Source organism: Odontomachus brunneus, unplaced genomic scaffold (genome assembly GCF_010583005.1).
Source record: "Odontomachus brunneus isolate Ranch 3 - 2012 unplaced genomic scaffold, Obru_v1 Obru_scaffold_013, whole genome shotgun sequence".
Taxonomy (NCBI): domain Eukaryota; kingdom Metazoa; phylum Arthropoda; class Insecta; order Hymenoptera; family Formicidae; genus Odontomachus; species Odontomachus brunneus.
The window spans coordinates 1,364,162-1,384,542 of record NW_022639463.1 but is presented as its reverse complement, the minus strand read 5'-3'; the positions used below and the strand labels follow the sequence as shown (position 1 = coordinate 1,384,542).

The 20,381-nt window shown below is 40.9% G+C and overlaps 1 protein-coding gene and 1 long non-coding RNA gene across 2 annotated transcripts in view; both read left to right on the top strand.

The window, feature by feature from the left end:
* The window catches only part of LOC116840912, a 30,201-nt gene extending 22,917 nt beyond the window's left edge, over positions 1–7,284 (top strand). The window contains exons 2-3 of the long non-coding RNA XR_004377439.1: positions 3,356–3,629; positions 5,348–7,284. This is a non-coding gene — a long non-coding RNA (uncharacterized LOC116840912). The remainder of the gene's footprint in view (positions 1–3,355; positions 3,630–5,347) is intronic.
* On the top strand, positions 1,633–2,622 carry LOC116840909 (homeobox protein Hox-A2-like). Its single transcript, XM_032808245.1, has one exon. The coding sequence runs from the start codon at positions 1,659–1,661 to the stop codon at positions 2,559–2,561; it is 903 nt and encodes a 300-aa protein (XP_032664136.1). The 5' UTR covers positions 1,633–1,658; the 3' UTR covers positions 2,562–2,622.
* Positions 7,285–20,381: the final 13,097 nt, after the last annotated feature.

The following is a 20,381-nucleotide window of genomic DNA, read 5'->3' as shown; positions in this document are numbered from 1 at the left end:
ACAAAGAAACACACATGTAAATTCTGTATATACAAGAAATACGAAAAGGATAGCGTGATTATGTTAGTGACAATCGTCTCCGCATTATCGACAATGTTCGAGTTCGTCATCGACACCAGCATCCCCGTCATATTCAATTGAATTTGACGAACCGGCTTATCTCGTCTGGCCAATTTAATTTCGCACAAATTATAAGATAGCATTTTTTTTCTTTGTATTTGCCAGTACTTATTTTAAAAACTAATTTGTACACGTACGTAAAACTGTACTGAAGTGATCGAATATTTCCAATTCATTTAATAACAGAATATTATTGTGATTGAAGAGTTGCGGATTATTACTTTGTCCCGTATCAATAGACATTTCCAATTTCATTTCTTGAACTCTCTAGTGTGTGACGTTACTGAAGGGGAAAAAAAATCATTTTCGTAATAAAAATATTATCTAACGGATATAAATTTATATAACGCTTAAAGTTAATAAATATAGTTTAAACATAGGCACCGTAATTTTCTTATCGATCGTCTAATGAAACGATGAAAAGTTTGAAACGTGTGAAACAAAATGCAATGACAACGATAGGGAAGGTGTTGTCGAGGGTCGCGCAGCGGGAAACCCATCAGCTCACAAGAATACCGCGATATACCTGCTGAACGCTACACAAAAGCCCAAACATCTATACCGTGTTATTGGATTAAATGGACCTATCGCTGGATTTATGAATGAAAATTATTCATTGGTGATTAAAATCGGATAAAAGTAAGCGCGAAAAAATTTGGCTTACCGAACTTGTATACAAAACATCGGCGTTTAATAATCGGCAGAGATAGTTTTAATCTAATAATACTAACTTGATTAACACGGTTTTGTCTTTTCGAAATGGTTTGCACAGAAAATAAAATTAACAAAACTCTAAATTTATTTTAAGACTTTCGAAAGAGTTAATTATATGCTGAATATTTTACATAACATATTTGAGTATGAAAAAAATATTTTTTAAATTCTCTTTAACACACACTAAGAGGAAAATACTTGATATTTGTAACTATAATTATGTAGAGAAATAATTATTTATAAATTATGGTCAAGAAAACTACTTTTTTATTAAAGTCTGCCATAATGTTAGTAATAATAACCTTATATACATGTTGCTACTAATATTCTTATAAACAAAAAATATAGTCGGAGTCAAAAATAGCTACAATTTTATTTGGGTCAAAAATATTTCTTTTTTCTCAGTGACGTTATTTTCCTTAAACACAATCCGGTAAAATAATAGCATAGCCCGGCTCCTTTTGTCAAACGACGCAGAGTTTTCCTCGTGACGTCATATTTCAGAAATTTTAGAGTCCCCGTAGACTATAATTTATTGCTTATCGCTACCTATGAATCACTAACGCCGCTGAAAAGCAGAAAGCCTAACTGCTAATGGGCTGTTCCTAATAATTCCTAATGATATAAATACTAAGGAAACCAATAAAAATTTAAGAAAGCTATTTCTAAATTATGTATATTTTAAATATTATAAACAAATAATTCGTGTATATAGAAGTGGAATATAAGATCAATTGTTTAGTCACAACAGCTTGCACACACATATATAATGTGAGACAATTACTTATATTTCTCAAATTGCAATTTAGAAAAAATTATCAACTATGATCTTTATTCCCATTAGAAGTGCAAAATACCAAATCCTTCATAAACTGTTCTGTTTACATTATAAACTTTTAATTTCAGCAAACGAGAAAAAACCAACCAAGGTGAAACGTACCAGAACGGCTTATACCAGCACCCAATTATTGCATTTGGAAAGAGAATTCCAAAATGGACGGTATCTCTGCAGGACGCGACGCATTCAAATATCGGCGTCACTCAATCTGACAGAAAAACAAATTAAAGTGTGGTTTCAAAATCGGCGGATGAAACACAAAAAAGACAACAAATGCGACGTCATATCGTTTATGCCCAGTGACCAAACTGAGCTCGCAGGCTGTTCAAGTAGTACATCTGTCTGCAATGATACTTTCAATATAATTACAAATAGCCCGAAATCATCGTTGATTTTGAATAATTTCAACGTGCAAGCCAATCCGTCCTGTGCATATCCTAGCAACATATCGCAGGATATATTGCAGTACAGTTATCAGCACAATTTATCTGCAACACCAAGCCATGGAATCAGCAACAATCAGCAACAATCAGCAACAATCAGCAACAATCAGCAGCAATCAGCAGCAATCACCTACAATTGTCAACAACAGCAAAGTTTTCATTCAGAGCCATTTTTACTTCTAACTGATTACACCATTAGTCCGCAATTAGACACTAATTATGTTCAGCAAGAGTCGCAATTAGACAATCTGAAGCAATACGAACACATGCAGAGCAATAGTAATTCAGATCCTGCACAAATACAAAATAATTACGCTAATGTTATGTCTAACGACCCAAATGATATTAATGTTGTCATGTCAAACAATATCACTTTCATGCCAGAAAGTGAAGAAAATTGTCATAATGACGCACCTTTACCCCCTTTTTCATCTTATTTTATTTAGAAATTTTATTTAAATCAAATGACAAAAATATTACTCAGTTAATTCTACATCAATTCTGCAGCACCCATCAATTCTAACTTGTTAGAATTTTAATGTGCTCTTTTTAAATGGAAAATTAATAATTATTTATAATTATTATATCTAGTCAGAAATATGTAGTCAAATATTAGGATAAACTTTGTAATTGTATATTCTTAAATTTATTAAACAATGTATATTTGTATGCATTTTTATGTATTTACGTGTACATATATGTGTGTTATCTTATGATAATTTTATTATATATACATTATCTTATAATTATTATGTAAAATCAAATTTATTCACATTGAATATCATTTGCGTTTCAAATTGGAAAAGAACATATTCAAATAATTCTGTAAATCTCGAATGTATAATACAAGAAATAGTTAAATAAAGATATTTATTTTCTTTGTATCTATTTACACCTATATATTTATACAGTATATACACACTATATACATATATACTATATACATACATACATACATATATATATATATATATATATATATATATATATATATATATATGATTTATATAGACTTATACTTGTATATATAAATATATGTATATATCCACAGATAAATTTTCATGATTATCATGACGTGAGACAATCGATGATGGAAACTATACAATTATATAAAAACACATAAAGGGTTCTACAAAAAAAAATATTAAAGACCACAAAGGAATATATAATTCTAAACTGTTCAACATATGTATATAAATATATGGCACGTATGTCTCTTCAAAATATATTCGTATTTTAGGTAGAGTGAGACGCGCAGAGGGATGATACGAGAACGAAGTGTGGAATAACGCGGGGGTGGTAGCCCTCTCGGCATAAGGGTGGTCGCAAACAGAATGGAGGGGCGCTCTCTCGCAGTGGAAGGAAGCAAGGGTATGGGGTTGGGTTTCAACCATGATTTCCATTCGCCAGCCATCCATCTTGTTTGAGACTGGAAACTGACAGATAGACGCGGATCCGAGTGCTGGTGACGTGGCAAGTCTTGCACGCCTGTGTGTGGCTGTGTGCGCTCGAGTGTGAGTGAGCTACGTGCACCTTTGCGTGCCTTTAAACTTCGCATCTGTGTGAAAAATTCGTTTTTAGCGACACTCGTTCAGCGAAATTGCTTTTATATCTCGCGCTCTATGTAACACATAACATTGCATGTACACGTGATATTTTTTCTCGCTCCATTAATATCGTTCTTTTCGGTTCGACAGTCGTGTACGGATCTCTCGCGTGTCAATCTTAATTGTTCTCTGATACATTTATACCGATAATGTGCCGGGAAAGTTTGCAAGAAACTTTTGCACCGCGCTTTTAACTGACGCACGTTGTGGAGCCTCCTCGACTGAAACGTCCTCGTAAACGTCCGTATTCGCGTACGGATCAACGCGACCACACGTGCACGTACGACGGTGAAGTATGGGTACACGCATACTTACATAAGGTAGCTTTCACCACGGCCGCCTGTCTCTGCCAATAAATACAATGGACTGTGGAATGCCCGCGGATCTACAGCAGGATCTATGAGCATTTGAATCTGAATCAGACGTTCTTCGCTGTTCGGATTTACCGCGAGCGCGATTCCAAGAGATTCCACTTTTATGCCGGATGAATAATGGCTGGATAATATCGAAACAGGGTAGCCTATTATCGAAAGACGGAGGTTTTGATATTTTTCAAACGACTGCGCGCTCTCCTCCTTCGTCGGCGTCTTCGTAACGATATTAACTGCAAAAGTAGAGAGATGGGTAGATAATGTTAAAGAATAATAATAACATTGTATAGTAACTTGTTATCGTAAAAATGAGTTCTGTCCAAGTTGCCGCGGTACTCTCGAAACAGCCAAATTACGGGCGCGAGCTTACGTGATGTTATCTGTGCTCGACTACTTAAACGTGTTTCACAGAGCGATCTAATGTCGAAACTTTCACACTTCATCTCAGAATTCCGTGTAAACGATCAACATTACGAGCTATAAGATTTATCGAACGCGCGTTTAGACGCCTCACGTGCATGTGGGACAACGCTCGAGTTTCCTTCGGTTAAAACGTAGAAATATTGAAATGGGCGAAGCGAAAGAATGAATAAAGATCAGTGAGCAGAGGGAAGAGGCAGAAAGGGAAACGTCGGAGGGTCGACGTTGCCGGCACGTAAAGCGCAACTTGATGTGCCGTAGAAGTGAGGAGAAGCTGCGAAAAAGAGAAAGAGAGGGGTCGGTTTGCTTGCGCACGCGAGTGATATTAGGTAGAAACGCATGAACTTTGATATATTCGTGAGGTGGAGGTAGGGGGAGTAAGGGTGGAGAGGAAGGGGAAAGTAGTCAAAGCATGGAAGGTGAACGACGGTCGAGCGTAGCGGCGCAAGGCGCCATACCGCGGCAAGTATCCGAACCATACGTGACCTGCAACTTTCTGGTAGCATCTCTCCTTGAGAAATCGATCTAGCAAATGCTGGTCTTTAGAGATTCTCGCGGTTCCAAGATACTCACGGCAAACGGTATCTGATGTCAAGCGCAACGGTTAGCTTTCGTTATTGCCGGTAATGAGTGCAGTCCTCCTTTCGGATATTGTTTCTAATCTTCGATTATTTTTGTTAAGAAAACTTGCGGAAAAAAAAATGTCATCCTCTGTTCGTCGAATGAGCATTACACTCATATGATATATTCAAGTGTCTCAGAAACGACTTGCGTGCTATGCTACTTATTTATTTGAAGCTTTAAGTCAATTCCTTTATATCACTTATTACGCAGGTCAAAGTGCGATGCACCAAGCAAGCGCTGCCGCGAAAACGGCGCGAAAATTCGAGAGACTGAGACGCGGCGGCGGTGAAGGAGGCGGCGGCGGCGGCGGCGGCGGCGGCGGCGGTGGAGACGACGGAAGGCGGAAAACAACGGAAAATAAAGCAACGGAAGAATCGCGTCGCAGGAAAAAGAATGAGGGCGCTGTCAGCTGGTGGAAATTATTCTGATTATGCTAATTCCGGTTCTGTTCCACTCCTTTACCCAGGCGTCCCCCAGCCCCGTCGCCTCCCTGCTGCTGTCTGCGCCATCTTTCATAGGTGATATTTATAATACAGGGGTGCCCGAGCAGTTTCAAACTCTTTTTGGCCCCCTCTATCCCTGCCCTACGCGCGCCACCACCATTTGGCCTTCCATCGAGCTCTCACCCCGGTCCCTCACCCTAGCACCCTCTTCACCCCCTTTACCCCCACATCCGCGTACTCTTTCGATAAATTTATTCATATTCCGCTCGAAATCCGTCAGCCGTAAGTCGGTCACATTACTCCGTGCTGCGCAGTGAAGTTAACTGCAGTCAATTTTCTCTCGGTGCGAAAATACATTCTGAGTTTTCAGACTCGAGGTTCCGCAAGATTGTGTTTTCGCTTATCATGGTATAAAAATATGAAGTGAACGATTGTTTTCACGGTCCGAGGGATCCGTCGGGTGTGCTGCTCGCGAAGATCACACACATACAAATTTTGTGCTCCATTTGTCACAGAGAACCTTTGAGGTTCAGCATGACTCTTTTCGGAACATCTCGCGTTTATGTTGATACACTTTTTTGTTCTTTTGCAAGTTCTAAAGAATATCGACTAAAGAAAAGATAAATTTCGCGGCCAAAGATATACAGCATCGATGCGAAACCTACGAATGTATGTGCTCGTAATCTCTTTCGAGGCAGTAAGTTTTCCTTTTTAATTAAAGGTGCTTTCTATTCATGCCGTAGACCGCCACGCCCGCTGCAAAAGTTACGGTACGTTATTTCGTACTTCGCGAAAAACGTTATTTGCGCAAAGCGGTTTGCGGGTAGTTTCGGCGGCGGGCCGAACTGCTCATCGATTTCAGATAATTACCTTTTACATAGTAAATATTGCGTATACATAACGCTCGAATTTCCACGAAAAATTCGACTCTTTCCTCTACACACGTATGTAAGAATTAAATTCCTTCTTCTCTGCGAGGAAGGCCGTGTTCGACGTCAATTAAAGAGAAGGCTCATCACGGTGAAATATTTATCGATTGCCCGGGACCGCTATATCGCGACTTACTCTATCCAGACTGAGCAAACGCGTCTATGCAAATAAAGCCTAATGCGTGAAGGGCGAAACGTTTGTCCTGCATAAAGCATCGCGTCGTAAATGTAGTTCACGTTACTTCATCCAGAACCGCAAATCCACTTGAAATTTAAAAGCCTGTATGTCTGTTAATTTAGATATTTATATTAAACATGACATCTGTATACGATCAAGTTGGTCGGTCGGAGGTTCTGAGGACAAAGTACTTATAAAAACAAATGTAAACGATTAATCTAAGAGCAGAGCAAAATAAATTTTCATACGTTGAGCGAAGATCGATGGAAATTTCCATGGAAAACATCAGCCAGCTGTGGAAATTCCTACAAAGAGTTCGGAACTTTCCAGCCAACATACCGACTTAAATCTGTTCCAGATGGATACGACAAAAATGCATTTCACAGACGAGAATGTTCGATTTCCTTCGAATTTTGCTTATAACGAGTATTACTAAACCCAGCACGACTTATGTTGCGTCACTCATTTTCTCTGCATTGCCTTACGAATACTTAAAAAAGATCGAGTTGAAAAAATATTCAATCAAAATCATCATATATTCAATGAGATCAAGAGATTGTGATTTTCACAGATGGGTACGACAAAATGTATTTTGCAGACGAGAATGTTCGATTTCCTTCAAGTTTTATTTATGAAGAGTAAAATTAAATTCGATACGACTTATGTTGTGTCACTCATTTTCTCCGCATTCCCTTACGAATACTTAAAAAAGATTGAATTGAATAAATATTCAATCAAAATCATCATATATTCAATGAGATCAAGAGATTGTGATTTTCACAGATGAGTACGACAAAATGTATTTTGCAGACGAGAATGTTCAATTTCCTTCAAATCTTATTTATGACGAGTATTACTAAACGCGGTGCGATTTATGTTGTGTCACACTCGTTTTCTCCGCATTCCCTTACGAATACTCAAAAAAGATCGAGTTGAAAAAATATTCAATCAAAATCATCATATATTCAATGAGATCAAGAGATTGTGATTTTCAAAGATGAGTACGACAAAAATGTATTTTGTAGACGAGAATATTCGATTTATGTTGTGTCACTCGTTTTCTCCGCATTCCCTTACGAATATTCAAAAAAGATTGAGTTAAAAAAATATTCAATCAAAATCATATATTCAATGAGATCAAGAGATTGTGATTTTCACAGATGAGTACGACAAAATGTATTTTGCAGACGAGAATGTTCAATTTCCTTCAAATCTTATTTATGACGAGTATTACTAAACGCGGTGCAATTTATGTTGTGTCACTCATTTTCTCCGCATTCCCTTACGAATACTCAAAAAAGATCGAGTTGAAAAAATATTCAATCAAAATCATCATATATTCAATGAGATCAAGAGATTGTGATTTTCACAGATGAGTACGACAAAATGTATTTTGCAGACGAGAATGTTTAATTTCCTTCAAATCTTGTTTATGACGAGTATTACTAAACGCGGTGCGATTTATGTTGTGTCACACTCGTTTTCTCCGCATTCCCTTACGAATACTTAAAAAAAATCGAGTTGAAAAAATATCAAAATCATCATATATATTCAATAAGATCAAGAGATTATGATTTTCACAGAATATAGTAAATTAGTCTGCGTAGAAACCTCTACGAGGACATGAGGCGTCAAATAATGAAAAGCAGACTCTTGTCAGGTGGATCATCTATAAGCTTCGTAGGTGGGCACGATAAACGTCAACTTTAATTAATCACTCAACTGTATTACTTCCCATTTAAGACCATACCCCCACGTCCCCCATTCGAAGAAACATCCCGCTCCCCCTACTCGACTACTCGACGCGGCAATAGGTATTCGTAGCATTCACCGGATAAATCGTAAGCAGCGCACTTTGCTCGAAACATATATACAAAAGAGGAGCACGAAAGCAAAGCCACGGGTACCTTTACAGACAGGCTTCGTATAAACATGTCAGTCTAGCGAAGCTCGTCTTCGAGAAACCGGCCCGCGTTCATCCATCACTCCTCGCGAAGCCGTCCTCTTGGCCCTCCTAGACTTCCTACGGCCTCCGCTTCGTACATACAATTCCCCGTGTGTCCTCCGCGTGGATTTTTATTGCCGGCTTAACAAATCTTTAAAAACGACGTAGCACCGTGCTGTGATAGGAATAACGGTGATCATTAATACGCGACGAATTGTTCCACTTGCTTCCGAAGACATTGCCAAAGCGAATGCTCGCAATAAAATGCGGTTTAAACTAATTGAGATGCGAAATTTCAGGTACACGTACTTCATCATGATGGAGAATATTATATTAGTAACACATAAAGAGACAGCGTAATGTAATCATAAAAATGATATAAAAATAAGAATGTACCATATAATGATATATAATTTTTAGTTAATTTCACCAACATTGCGCCGATAGATATAATACATTACATATTTGTATAGAACACACATACGCGACGATCATGCGTGCGGCGTTCTTTTTCTCCGCTTTTTTTTCAAACGAGCGACAGCTTGCGCAACATAGCGCGCGATTTCCACGTACTGCTCTTCGTATACACGATAGGCGCTTCGGCAAAATTCTGGAAAATATATGAACCGGGCAAGTTCCCCCACCAAGCTGATCGTAACTCAAGCAGTGAGTGACTCTCTCTTCTCCAGTCGCGGAGAAACCCGACGGCAGACGAAACCGCGCCTCGCGTCGCCTCGCCTCGCGTCGCGTCGCCTCGCGTCGCGTCGTCTCGCGTCTCGGGGAAGGATGATAGGAAAAAAAGGAAGCGAAGAAGGAATATATAAAAGGAACGATAGATCCGCAACGTGGAATGCAAAGGATAGGTAAATGGCGACACGCGAGGAGTGTACCCGGCTGAAATTCCGCGGTTACGAAGAACGATGTAGGAAAATGAAGAAGGAGAAAGGCGGTGAAAGGTGCGAGAGGGATAAGGAACCCTTTCGTGACGTATGGCGTGTCGTCACGGAGCGTCACTTAGAGTGGCGGATGAGAAAGCATCTCGTGAGTCAGAGAGAGAGACAGAGACAGAGGAAGATAGGGCGAGAAAGAGAGAGAGTGAGGGAAGGAAGGAAAAGAGAGGAAGAGAGAGAAAAGAAGACGTCGACACGTCAGGATTCTAAGGCCGCCGGGACCTGTCTGCGTCGGTGATGCCGCATTGTTGCCAGGGAAATCAGACGAAAAGACGCGATAACTAACCGCATAATAAATGAAGTGTTCACGGGGGTGTGCATTGCGCCCGGTACGCTGATATCGGGGAATAATCGTCCCTTTCCGTCTTCTTCCTCAGCTCTATCCTCGCAGCAGCTTACATCAACAATGGCAGTATCTCGCGACCGAAAAATATTTTTCGGCACGCGCGTGTCCAATATCGCTCTTTAATTCTCTTTATTTTATTAAGAACGAGCGATTGAAAATTGCGACAGATATAAAGACAAATCGGTGTCACACGCTGAATTAGCATTATCAAATTTTTAATGCTTTCACACAATATAGATTTACGTCGCGACATCTCCTCTGACCCGTTAATTCTTAACTTTTTTAGCAGATTGCATTTCTCAAGAGGAGATTTCGTTTATCAGAAACTCATTCGGTGCACAGTGGTTAGTGCACTGCTTGATACATGCCGCTTCGCGGAACGTCGCCTCATCATCATCATCAACTCTAGGCAAGGATACCCAGCCATCTGATGAGGCGCATCGACTGCTAATTCACTGATAAGAAACACTTGGGGACCTCACCGTCCCCCTCACATCACCACTCATCGGCTCAATACTTATTGGTTCATATCTCAGCCGGTGCGCAAAGTCTGATATCTCGAGAAATCGGAGTCACTGCCATCTCATTACTGAACGTAAAGCAAGTGACGTAATCTGAACGCCAATGAATAAAACGAAGATCTGCCTTGCTTTAAATAACGTTGATGCAATCGGATTTCTCAATATTCATGCGCGTTGCGAGGAATAATTTAATAATACATCACTTACCACGCATCGACACTAATCAAGGACATTGAGCGCGCACAATGCTTTTCTTGGAAAAATCATGTATATTGGAAGATTAAACGACTGAAGAACGATCGTCTAAATTTTTGCGAAAAGAAAAAGTTGCTGCACTTTGATTCAAGAATACTTTGTGGTACTTTGCAGACTATCGTCATAAGAGCCGTTAACAAAGAGAGACAACTGTGATTTCTACTCCTTATTTAATATTAAAAAGTTTTAATAAACAACACTATGTATATATAGAAGAATAGAAACATAACCGGAGCGCAATTTCACAGAGAGGTCAGATCAAAATAAGATTTTACGAGGCACGAAAAAGAGGAGCCGCAGGACTGGGTAGAAGGATGGAAGGCGAGTGTAAAAGCGAAAATGCTGTCGCTAAGATGCAAAGGTGAGACGAGAGGTGAGCAGAGAAGAACGGGCGATGGTACCTCGATGGGGGGTAAGAACGATAAGACGTCGTGAGTAATGAGCAATGCCGCGAGTGATATCAGCGTGCGAGAACGAGACACTTCTCGCCGTTTTAAGAAGTTAGGGGACGGCGAGCCTCGAGAGAGAGAGAAAAAGGACGAGGGAGAGAGAGAGGGCGCTACAAATCAAGTTTTATACCGAGAAAAAAAAGTTCATTATTGGTTCGCCGTAAAAAGCTGCGACTGAAGATTCTGTCGTGGGGTGGAGAGACCCTTTCGCCTTCGACGTGGAAGGGTGGAGGAGAACTTCCGTCGAGTAAGATCGAATATGAAGCAAATGCGAGGAACAGGGAGCGCCTTAAGCATTCTTGTCAATTTTTCTCATCGCCCTCGATAACGGATGCCGCAAGTAGTATGACAGTTGATAGCCGTTAAGGCAAAAAATATCTTCAGTGACGCACGGCATGTTTGACAATTTGAAGAATTCGAAATTCAAAATTTCATAAAAACATACATATGTAAAGTATTTGTTACTAACACCCAGCAAGCAATACCAGAGCCAGCGAGCAATCAAGTGATGTAAAAACTACCCGGTTGATATCGATAACATTATTACTAATATCTATCTCGATACTTTCTACATGAGAAATGTTAAAATAGTCGATCTACTAGTGCGAGACATTAATCTAATGAACGTATAGATTATAATAAACGTATAGATTATAATTGCTGATAAAGAGTAACCGTGCTTAAAAATACTTTCATCGTCCATTGCTGCGGCTTCCCCGACGCGTGCAGCAACCCCTGTAAATCTAGGCGGTGTCGTTTCCACATCCTGTTTCACTGTTTTCCACCAAATAATTTCAGCTTCATTCTTCATTTAGCTTGGCACAAACTGCCGCAAACAACCGGCCCTCCCCCGCGCGAAACGAAGGCTCACCCAAGTCGCCCGCGCCGCAGCCGCATTTATATTAAAATACTAAGAAAAACTTCCATCCACCCCGACCCACCCCGTAGCCTGGCCCACCGTCGGTAGAATCGTTAATTTTCTGCTTCCATTCGCTTCCCGTAAATCCCCGCTACCCCGCCGGGAAAAATAATACGCGGAGGAAACGTTGACCATTATTTTCAGAGTTCGTAACGCGTTCATTAAAATTATGATTTGGATCTGTGACATAGTATCTCATAAGAGGTGGGAGTGGCGGAGGAAAGCAAACGGTTGAGGAGTCTGATTAAAATGCTTGAATTACATTATAATATCTTCGCAATTATTCGATATTTGCGCCCCTCGATTTTCTGTAATACTTTGGTGATAAAGACATACACATACACACAGCAAAGTTTGTGATTAAATATAATTAGGGTACAGCGGGGTAAATTGAATAGCGGGGGAACTTGGATAATATTAAGCGTTTACGACAATTTCAGAAAAATATGAGACGCCTTGTTTGATGTTTGAGGTTAACACGCTATATATTCAGAATTGAAAAAGAAATTATCACGACGACAATCTGCAAAAAAAAGAGAACAAGATATCGTGGCGTGCTTCTGTGATGTTGCTTTGCTTTAATATATTCAAAACAATGCATTTGAGTACATTAAGTGATCGAGTAGTTTCTGATGTTTCAGAACTCACCTTATAATTTTTTATAAAAAATTAAAAAGTATTTTATTGTATAAATAATCAGTCTAGTTGAGGAAACGTTTATATCGTAAGACTAAAGCAAAAAAAAAATGAAGAAACCATTAAAGAAAACAATTGAAAAAATAAGAAATTGGGGAGAAAATAATAATACAGTAAAAAGTAAGCAGATCATAATTTATAAATAAATCTGTCTCGTCATATTATTTAGATTCGCGATTGTATAATTCTAAGTTTTTGTTCTAATTTATGAGATCTAAAAAATGGATTGAACGGTAAAAAAGTTGGAAAGTTCCAGATATTAATAACTTGCAGATATTAATAACTTGCTTCATATTTTTATGCTATATATCGTTATATTTTTCTGAAATTATCGCAAACGCTTAATAATATCCAAATTCCCCCGCTATTCAATTTATCCCGCTGTACCCTAATTACTATATGATAAAACTCCATTTTTACTTTCGATATCTTCCGTGATCTCTCCTGTCTTTATTTTGTCTTGCAAGATAATGCTTCTCTGATCATCACGTATAGCAAAACAGAGTTTCCATGAGATCCAATTGGATGTATCATTAAGGGGGATGTCTTACACGTAAGTTTTCCCACAGGGCGAATGAACGAAAAACATTTAATCCTTTCCTTGCGATATAGAAGCTCTATATAGCCATATATTATACATGTATCAAATGCTATGTATTAAATATTGTGTACATATAGTATATAAGTGACACTACTGAGGTATAAATGGCAACTTTTGCAACAATAAGTGTGCTGCATTTCGCGATTCAGATCATCTCGACAAGCACGTTTCGTTCGTCTTTTTCTTTTTTTATCATTACTATCCCATTAAAGTTAAGGCATTAAAGTCGGACGACCAATCATCCGCTATCATCCGGTTGTTTCTGCAACACTTCGTAGAATCGGGCGGGTAAACCGATAACTTCAAGAAAGGTAGCGTGACCGGATCATGCTACATTACGTTCCATTATCCCGCATTAACTTTTTCAGAGAAGACAGATATGCCGTACCGTATACAAAGCTAGAGCTTTGCAGTTTGGAATCAAAACTTTTATCTCTCACATACGCATCGCGCCATGTGCCAGAAACCAATCCTTTTCTTTCTAATCCAATCTCTCGTCCATATCATCTCTCGTATCCTCTTCACCTGGTTAGCTAGACACGCGTGTGTTCTAATCGTGACTCGCCCACACAATGACCGCGAGCCTACCTACCGCCGTAGTTACCTTACGACAAAAGACGAGATGACAAAGGAAACGAGTTTTTAAAAAGGCGAGATATGACAAATGATCCACATGAGACTTGTTCCAGGTCTGCGAATCCTGGTCCTCAAAAAAAAGAATATCAATGCCATATCCGGTTTTATATTAAAATATCGAAAGTCTCGATTTGTGAGCTACTAATCGCTTATCTTCCTGCATAACTTCAATCAAATTGAATACTATATATCACTTTGCTGAAAACTTGCAAAAATAAAATATCAACAATATTTTAAGTTAGTTTATACATCTCTCTCTCTCTCTCTCTCTCTCTCTCTCTCTCTCTCTCTCTCTCTCTCGCTCTTCTTGCAAGTGTGTGGGCACAAATGTGTATTTTGTTGTGATATCGTACGAAGAGATCTCAAAGATATTGAGCAAAACGTTAAACTACGCCAATTTGTGGGCAAATACAGCTGGTAGTAGTATGGTTAACGTAATTATAAGGTATGTAAGATTGGAGTACGCGCAAGACTCGCGAAGGAAGAGTGATGATGCTACATGCCTGTTGCTCGCCTCTCCGACATCTCCGACGCATGGTTACTAGCCAACAAAGAACCTGAAACCACGAACAGTCCAGAAACCTGTAATGGGAGGAGCCCGTGTATTCTTCAAACGGCGGATCGCAGCCTGTGCACTTGACTAATCGAACGTCAAACGCTAATAAGCAACCACCGATTGCCGGGGCAATTTCATTCGCCAAGACGAAAGCAGCTTTACCACGATTGCTCTTTGCCGGTCTCCACACGCTTCTTTCACAATTATTTTCTCTTCCCTGCTTTCTTTTCCTTCTTTCTGTAACAGCCACGATTTTCAGATTGGCATCCTTTCCGCGTTGTTTAACGTCGTAACAACGACTTAATCTGTCATCGTTTTACGATGCAAATTGTCAAAAGTATCGCGACTATTGACGTACACATGTTCAGTGTCGTGTTAACAGATAAGAGTACGGTTTTGTACCATTAAGTGGCGTTAGCAGAGGAGGAGCAGAGAAGGAGAAGGAGGAGGAGGAGAAGAAGGAGGAAATTAGCTTTGTTAACGTGCATCGCGAAGTAGAACGGCCGCCGCTCATACATGAAGGATACAATTAAAACCCTAATTATCGTGCTGTGCACGCCACGATGCATCTCCTGCGAGCATTCTGGTCACCTATTTCATGCTATGATATTTTCTTTCACTTTCTCACGGAGTGAGATCGGCAGCGGATAACAGACGAAATTTTAGACAGCTGAAATATTTATACAGCTCAGTTGTATCATGCATGAAACGAGAGAATCATCTCGTAGACTCGTTATAGACTCGCTTGTAGATGTGGAAACTTCAACCTATCATTCCCGGTAACGCTGTGGTTGTATCTGAGGCGAAAAAACGTCGCGCCACCATCGCCGTGATTATTTATAATTACGTAATAGGTATGAAAAGTAACAGGAAGAGCCGGGCCCATCGGCGCGGAGGATTACAAAAGACCGAACCAATTGAAGAGTCTCGCATTTGCAAGTAAATTATCATTCTAAGAAGTGCCAGGACTTCCTTCTGCTCCGAAAACAACTGGGCAACGTCTTTGTGCTTGACGTTTGACAAATAAGAAACGGGGTCCAGCCGTATCATTACCCATCCTTCGCGGTGGATTCGACTTTGCTTCGGAGCCCGGGCATCCTCAAAAACTCCTTCGGCGATCTAATAACGTCGAGGACGCACCGCCTCATTAGTCAAGTCCAAGCTCCTCACCCTGGGGCTCACCCTATTACAGGCGCTTGCATATAACCGCTGCTACGTCACAAGCCAACTTGGATACCCTGCCTACGAAAACGCTTCCTTCTCCATCTCACCCAAACCGACACGAAAGTCTTCATTTTTTTCCTTCCGCGCAAATGATCGATAGTCGATATGGATGCTGACAAAACGGCTCGACTACTAATGGGGATACCAATCGTATCAATTATATCGACCGAGCCGAGGCGGGCACCTTCCGAGAATTTTCAATAAAACAAGGCAGTACACATACGCAAAAACATACGCAGCAATGAATAATTAACGCATCGCGAAGCAAAAAGTGCCAGCAAACTAATTTAAGGTACAGCCGGCGATTACAATCAATGCACGCATTGTGAGCACGGGACGTATTATACGTCAATTCTTTCCACACAAAAATGTCGATCTCGACAAATTTATTATATGTTATACAGCGCGTACATACGAACACGCGCGCATACGTATTGTTCCAATTAGTTGTCAAATCGCCCCGTGGATACGGGACGTATATTCACACGGAAGTCCTTCGATGCAGCGTGTCACTCACGGTGGGGACTATCAAATAAGTGGCAATCAACGCGTGTCAGTCTGGCGGGCTGCGACCAGGAGGGCCAAACACGGATCATCTCCTCTTTCGCTTCGCTCTCAACCTAGGGACAGAAAGCGCCACGGCTTTGCCCGAGAAGGCCCGCCATAGGTGATGGATGGGTCTCGCCTCTAACAGTTTTGTCTATACATGCCCTCGCGCCGTTTCCCCAATTAAACAATTGCATTCACATCCATCCACCCGTCCTCTCGCCGGGTGAGATCGCCGCGTATCTGCAACGATGCTCCCATCGCGTTTCTTCGTCTCTCTCCCCCTCTTTGTTCTCGTTCATTCCTCCTGGCCGTCCGTAGCCAAAGCGTCGGCCCGTCCAACGGACTCGTCACCGGAGGATTTCGCCTCGAAGCAATTTACGATCAAATTGCGCACGCTGGAAGCCCACCACCGCAGCAGCAGCGTAGCAGCGGCCGCGCGAGCTGCAAAACGGCGGATACGTGATGTCTGATCAGAAGTAATTGCGCTCGACGCCCAATGATTTGCATGCTTGCGACGCTAACTAAGGCAATTTTTTTCCTCTTTCCCTCGCAGAGCGAGCGTCTCCCGTCTCCGATAAAACGATCGTGCATCCGTGACGGTTGTGTAATTATACAATATTCCATTTTCAATGTTATTCACGCGTCTCCTTGGTCGTATCAAAAATCTGTGGTTGAGAGCTCCTAACGTGATTTAATCGAGATCCTTCTCCAGAAACGTTCGAAAGATATAAAGGCAAAAAGTATTCGCAACGTTTCAGGTGTCCTCTGGACGTTCTTCGTAGTTTTTTTCGACACTATTTTTGGATTTCCCGAAGTGTCTGACGTCTCGTGGAAAATATATGGGGAGAGAAAGGGGTGTTGAATATAAAGCACAACTGCGTATAATTCGTAACCATAATTCAATGTAGCGTCGCGACACCGGTTTCGCGACCAATGACTGTCGCTGGTTCGTCACGTCTCCCCGTCCATCTCCTGAAATCACGGCTCTCGGCCGGAATTTTATGTAAAATCCGATGCGCCTGTTAGTTTATGCGGGCAGCATACATTGGCGGTGGTCCCACGAACGTGCCCTACGTACCAAACCCCACTCTTTCTCTCCCTTTTTCTTTTGTTTCTTCCCTTCTTCCTCTACCTTCCGCTCCTCCTTCAACGACCCCAACGTCGATTCGAATCGTCCTCGATATTTCGGTGCGATCGCTCACGGCGATACCGAGATTTAACGACCGCGCCAAAAGGAAAAGAAAAACGAGCATAAAGGATCGGCGGAATCTCTTCTTCTCTTTCTTTTTTTTTTTTTTCATTTCCCCGGTAGTGAGGAAATTCGTAATGGATGGTATTGAAATTAGAAATTTTTGAATGCCGCCCATTTTCTCGCTCGCCCGTACGATTGATCACGAGAACGTCGCGATGCAAGGGGAATTACAATGGCGCGAGTATGTCTCATGGCCGAATCAGTGCAGCGAATTCAATAGGCTTCGCATGTGTCGCACACGAAATGGAAGACACGGAAATGTCAAGGAGGAAGAAAGACGCATTACAGGAAGAGGGCAGAAGGACTGGACGTTGACGTTTGACATCGCCGACGGTCTCGGTCGACGTTTCTCTCTCTGTCCGTCTCTTTTATGAAGCACCGTTGAAATATGATTCTCCCTGTTGCTGGCTCGGCTAAAAAGCACAAAAATACTTTTTTGCCTGCTGAAAGATACGGCTCGGGAACGTTAAACGTGATGCCAGTACGCCAGTACGCCTTGACCCTCGTATCCTTACCCGAAGACACATTTGTTTCACAAATATTTCACAATACCATCCAATGAACACATTCCTGAATATCCTTTTGGAATATAACAGAAACTATCAGTCAAGATTTTCGCTATTTAAAAAGGATTAAGTTTAACATATTTTTAGCATCTGTGATACACTTACATATCTGTTTGTTCACATAGAATATTCAATAAACTGTCAAATGAGAATTGAATCTAACATGAAGCAGAAGTCCAGCGACAGTCATTTTATTAATTGTTCTAACATGTATTATTTTAAGACTGTTTGTTAAATATGTTTAGATATATTTCGAGTCTATCCTTAAATTTTTCGCAGAAATTCTTGATTTCATTCTTAACTGTGTTGATTTCAAGATCGTAAAAGATTAACATCTTTCGGCAATTATCGTCAGTTTTAGTAATATTTCTTAGAGTTTTGTAAATATATACGTATTAGGTCGTTTTTAGCCGCAATAAAACCACTAAGCACTTGGTATTCAGACCGCACCAGGTTTTGGAATTTGTTGCATTTGCGAGGCGCACGGTCGTTTCTTAGGTAAAACCTTAAAACCCATTCAACGCACAAAATTAATGTAGTTCGTGAATAAACGACTAAAACCCTTCTAGGGAGGGGGACATTTAACATTTGTCCAACCATACTCAACGATATAAGCTCTGCTCGAAAACAAATACGTATTATTTGAAATAACGATTTTTATTGAAAAAAAAAATATTATTGAAAAAAAATCAAACTCATCGTTCTTGAAACTCATCCAAAGGAAACGCACGGCGTTTAAGCCTGTTCTACAATATGCTCTTTGCTTCCTGCTTCATTCTCTTTATCTCTTTCTGAAACTCAACCTTAAGCTTTAAGCCAGAAAAGGATAGAAGACAAGAAACAGAACGCAAAGAGCATATTGTAGATCAGACTTTATACTATTATAAAAACAAAGAAGCACGCGCATTGCGGAAGCAAAGCGTGGAAAACTTTCGCAGGAGGTAAATGAGTCTCGCGGCTAGCCGGAGCTACCGGGGAGGTTGTAGGTTATTGGGGGTTGTGTCGGTACACGGGGCAGTGAAGGGGCGAAGTGGCCACGAGCTGCGGGTACGCAGGGAGGTCCTAAAGGGCGAAAGGACCGTCCGACGCAGTATTTCTTGCCCGCTCTGTGCTATATGCTCCCTGGTCAAACACTGTGTCGCCTTTGGTATTTATCGGGCAAGTTCTCACCTCAAGCTCATTTGTCTTCTCGCCGCGGGGAGTCGTCCAGGAGGGATTCAGCCAAGAGGTGAGCCTGTGACGGCACACGGGCGAAGAGACGGAGGTGGGGAGAGAAGGAAAGAGATCGTTTTGAACCTCTCTGTAGAGCTACCAAAAGCTCGCCAACCGCGCTCTCACGGTGGCCGATCCAATTTCACGTCGCTATTCACGACGCGAAGCTAAGGTTTGGACTGTTTGAAAAGCGTAAACGCAACTTACCGGACGTGGTCGGGTGTTTGATGCAACATTACGAGACAATTTCTCAAAAGTGCACTCGCGATATGCCCTCTGATTCCTGAACTCACTTCACTACAATGACGTCAGATCAAGCAAGTTCTATATAACAGGCAATATTTGACATAACTGATATGCGCCAAAGACGCGCGAGGTGCCAGACATTTTTCCACAGATTTGGCAATAGAAGGTGTGTTTGTGTGCGCGCGCGTGTGTGTGTGAGTGTGCGACGTTACGGCATTTGCGAAAAAGAAGATTGCGTAGCACGGCTCGACATTATTAATGACACGTTCTTCGGCCGCATAATATTCATTACCACAAATAGTTGATTATGTACGTTGGCTCATATTTTACGAGTGGCCGACAAAGGACGTTGCTACGCTGCGAGGCCATGACGAATTAATCTACTGATTAAAGCAATCCCCCTGACACCAACGGGTGCTACCACACATTTAATACGTCACTGAGCATCAAATTCCAGCCGCCCTTGTGGCTTGTCTATTTTTTGTAATCATCGGCATCGCTCACCTTGATATTTGAAAATTTCTCGTTGGAGATCTTGGTGCTTATCACGTACGCGCACATGTACGTATACGTGTACATGTAAGGTCAGCCAGTCATATCATTAAGGAAATATGTCTATAATAATTTCCTCCGTCGTTTATTAAATATAGTAAAGACTGTTTTTATGTGCTTCTTTCTCTCTCTCTCTCTCTCTCTCTCTCTCTCATCTGATATCTCAAAGCGCTTTTGGAATAGAAACGAGTAGATGATATATGTGTTCTCTAGGCATTA

What these genes read in the sequence shown, in the direction of transcription:
- LOC116840909 (XM_032808245.1), top strand. Translation starts at nt 1,659, where the DNA reads ATGATCTTTATTCCCATTAGAAGTGCAAAATACCAAATCCTTCATAAA.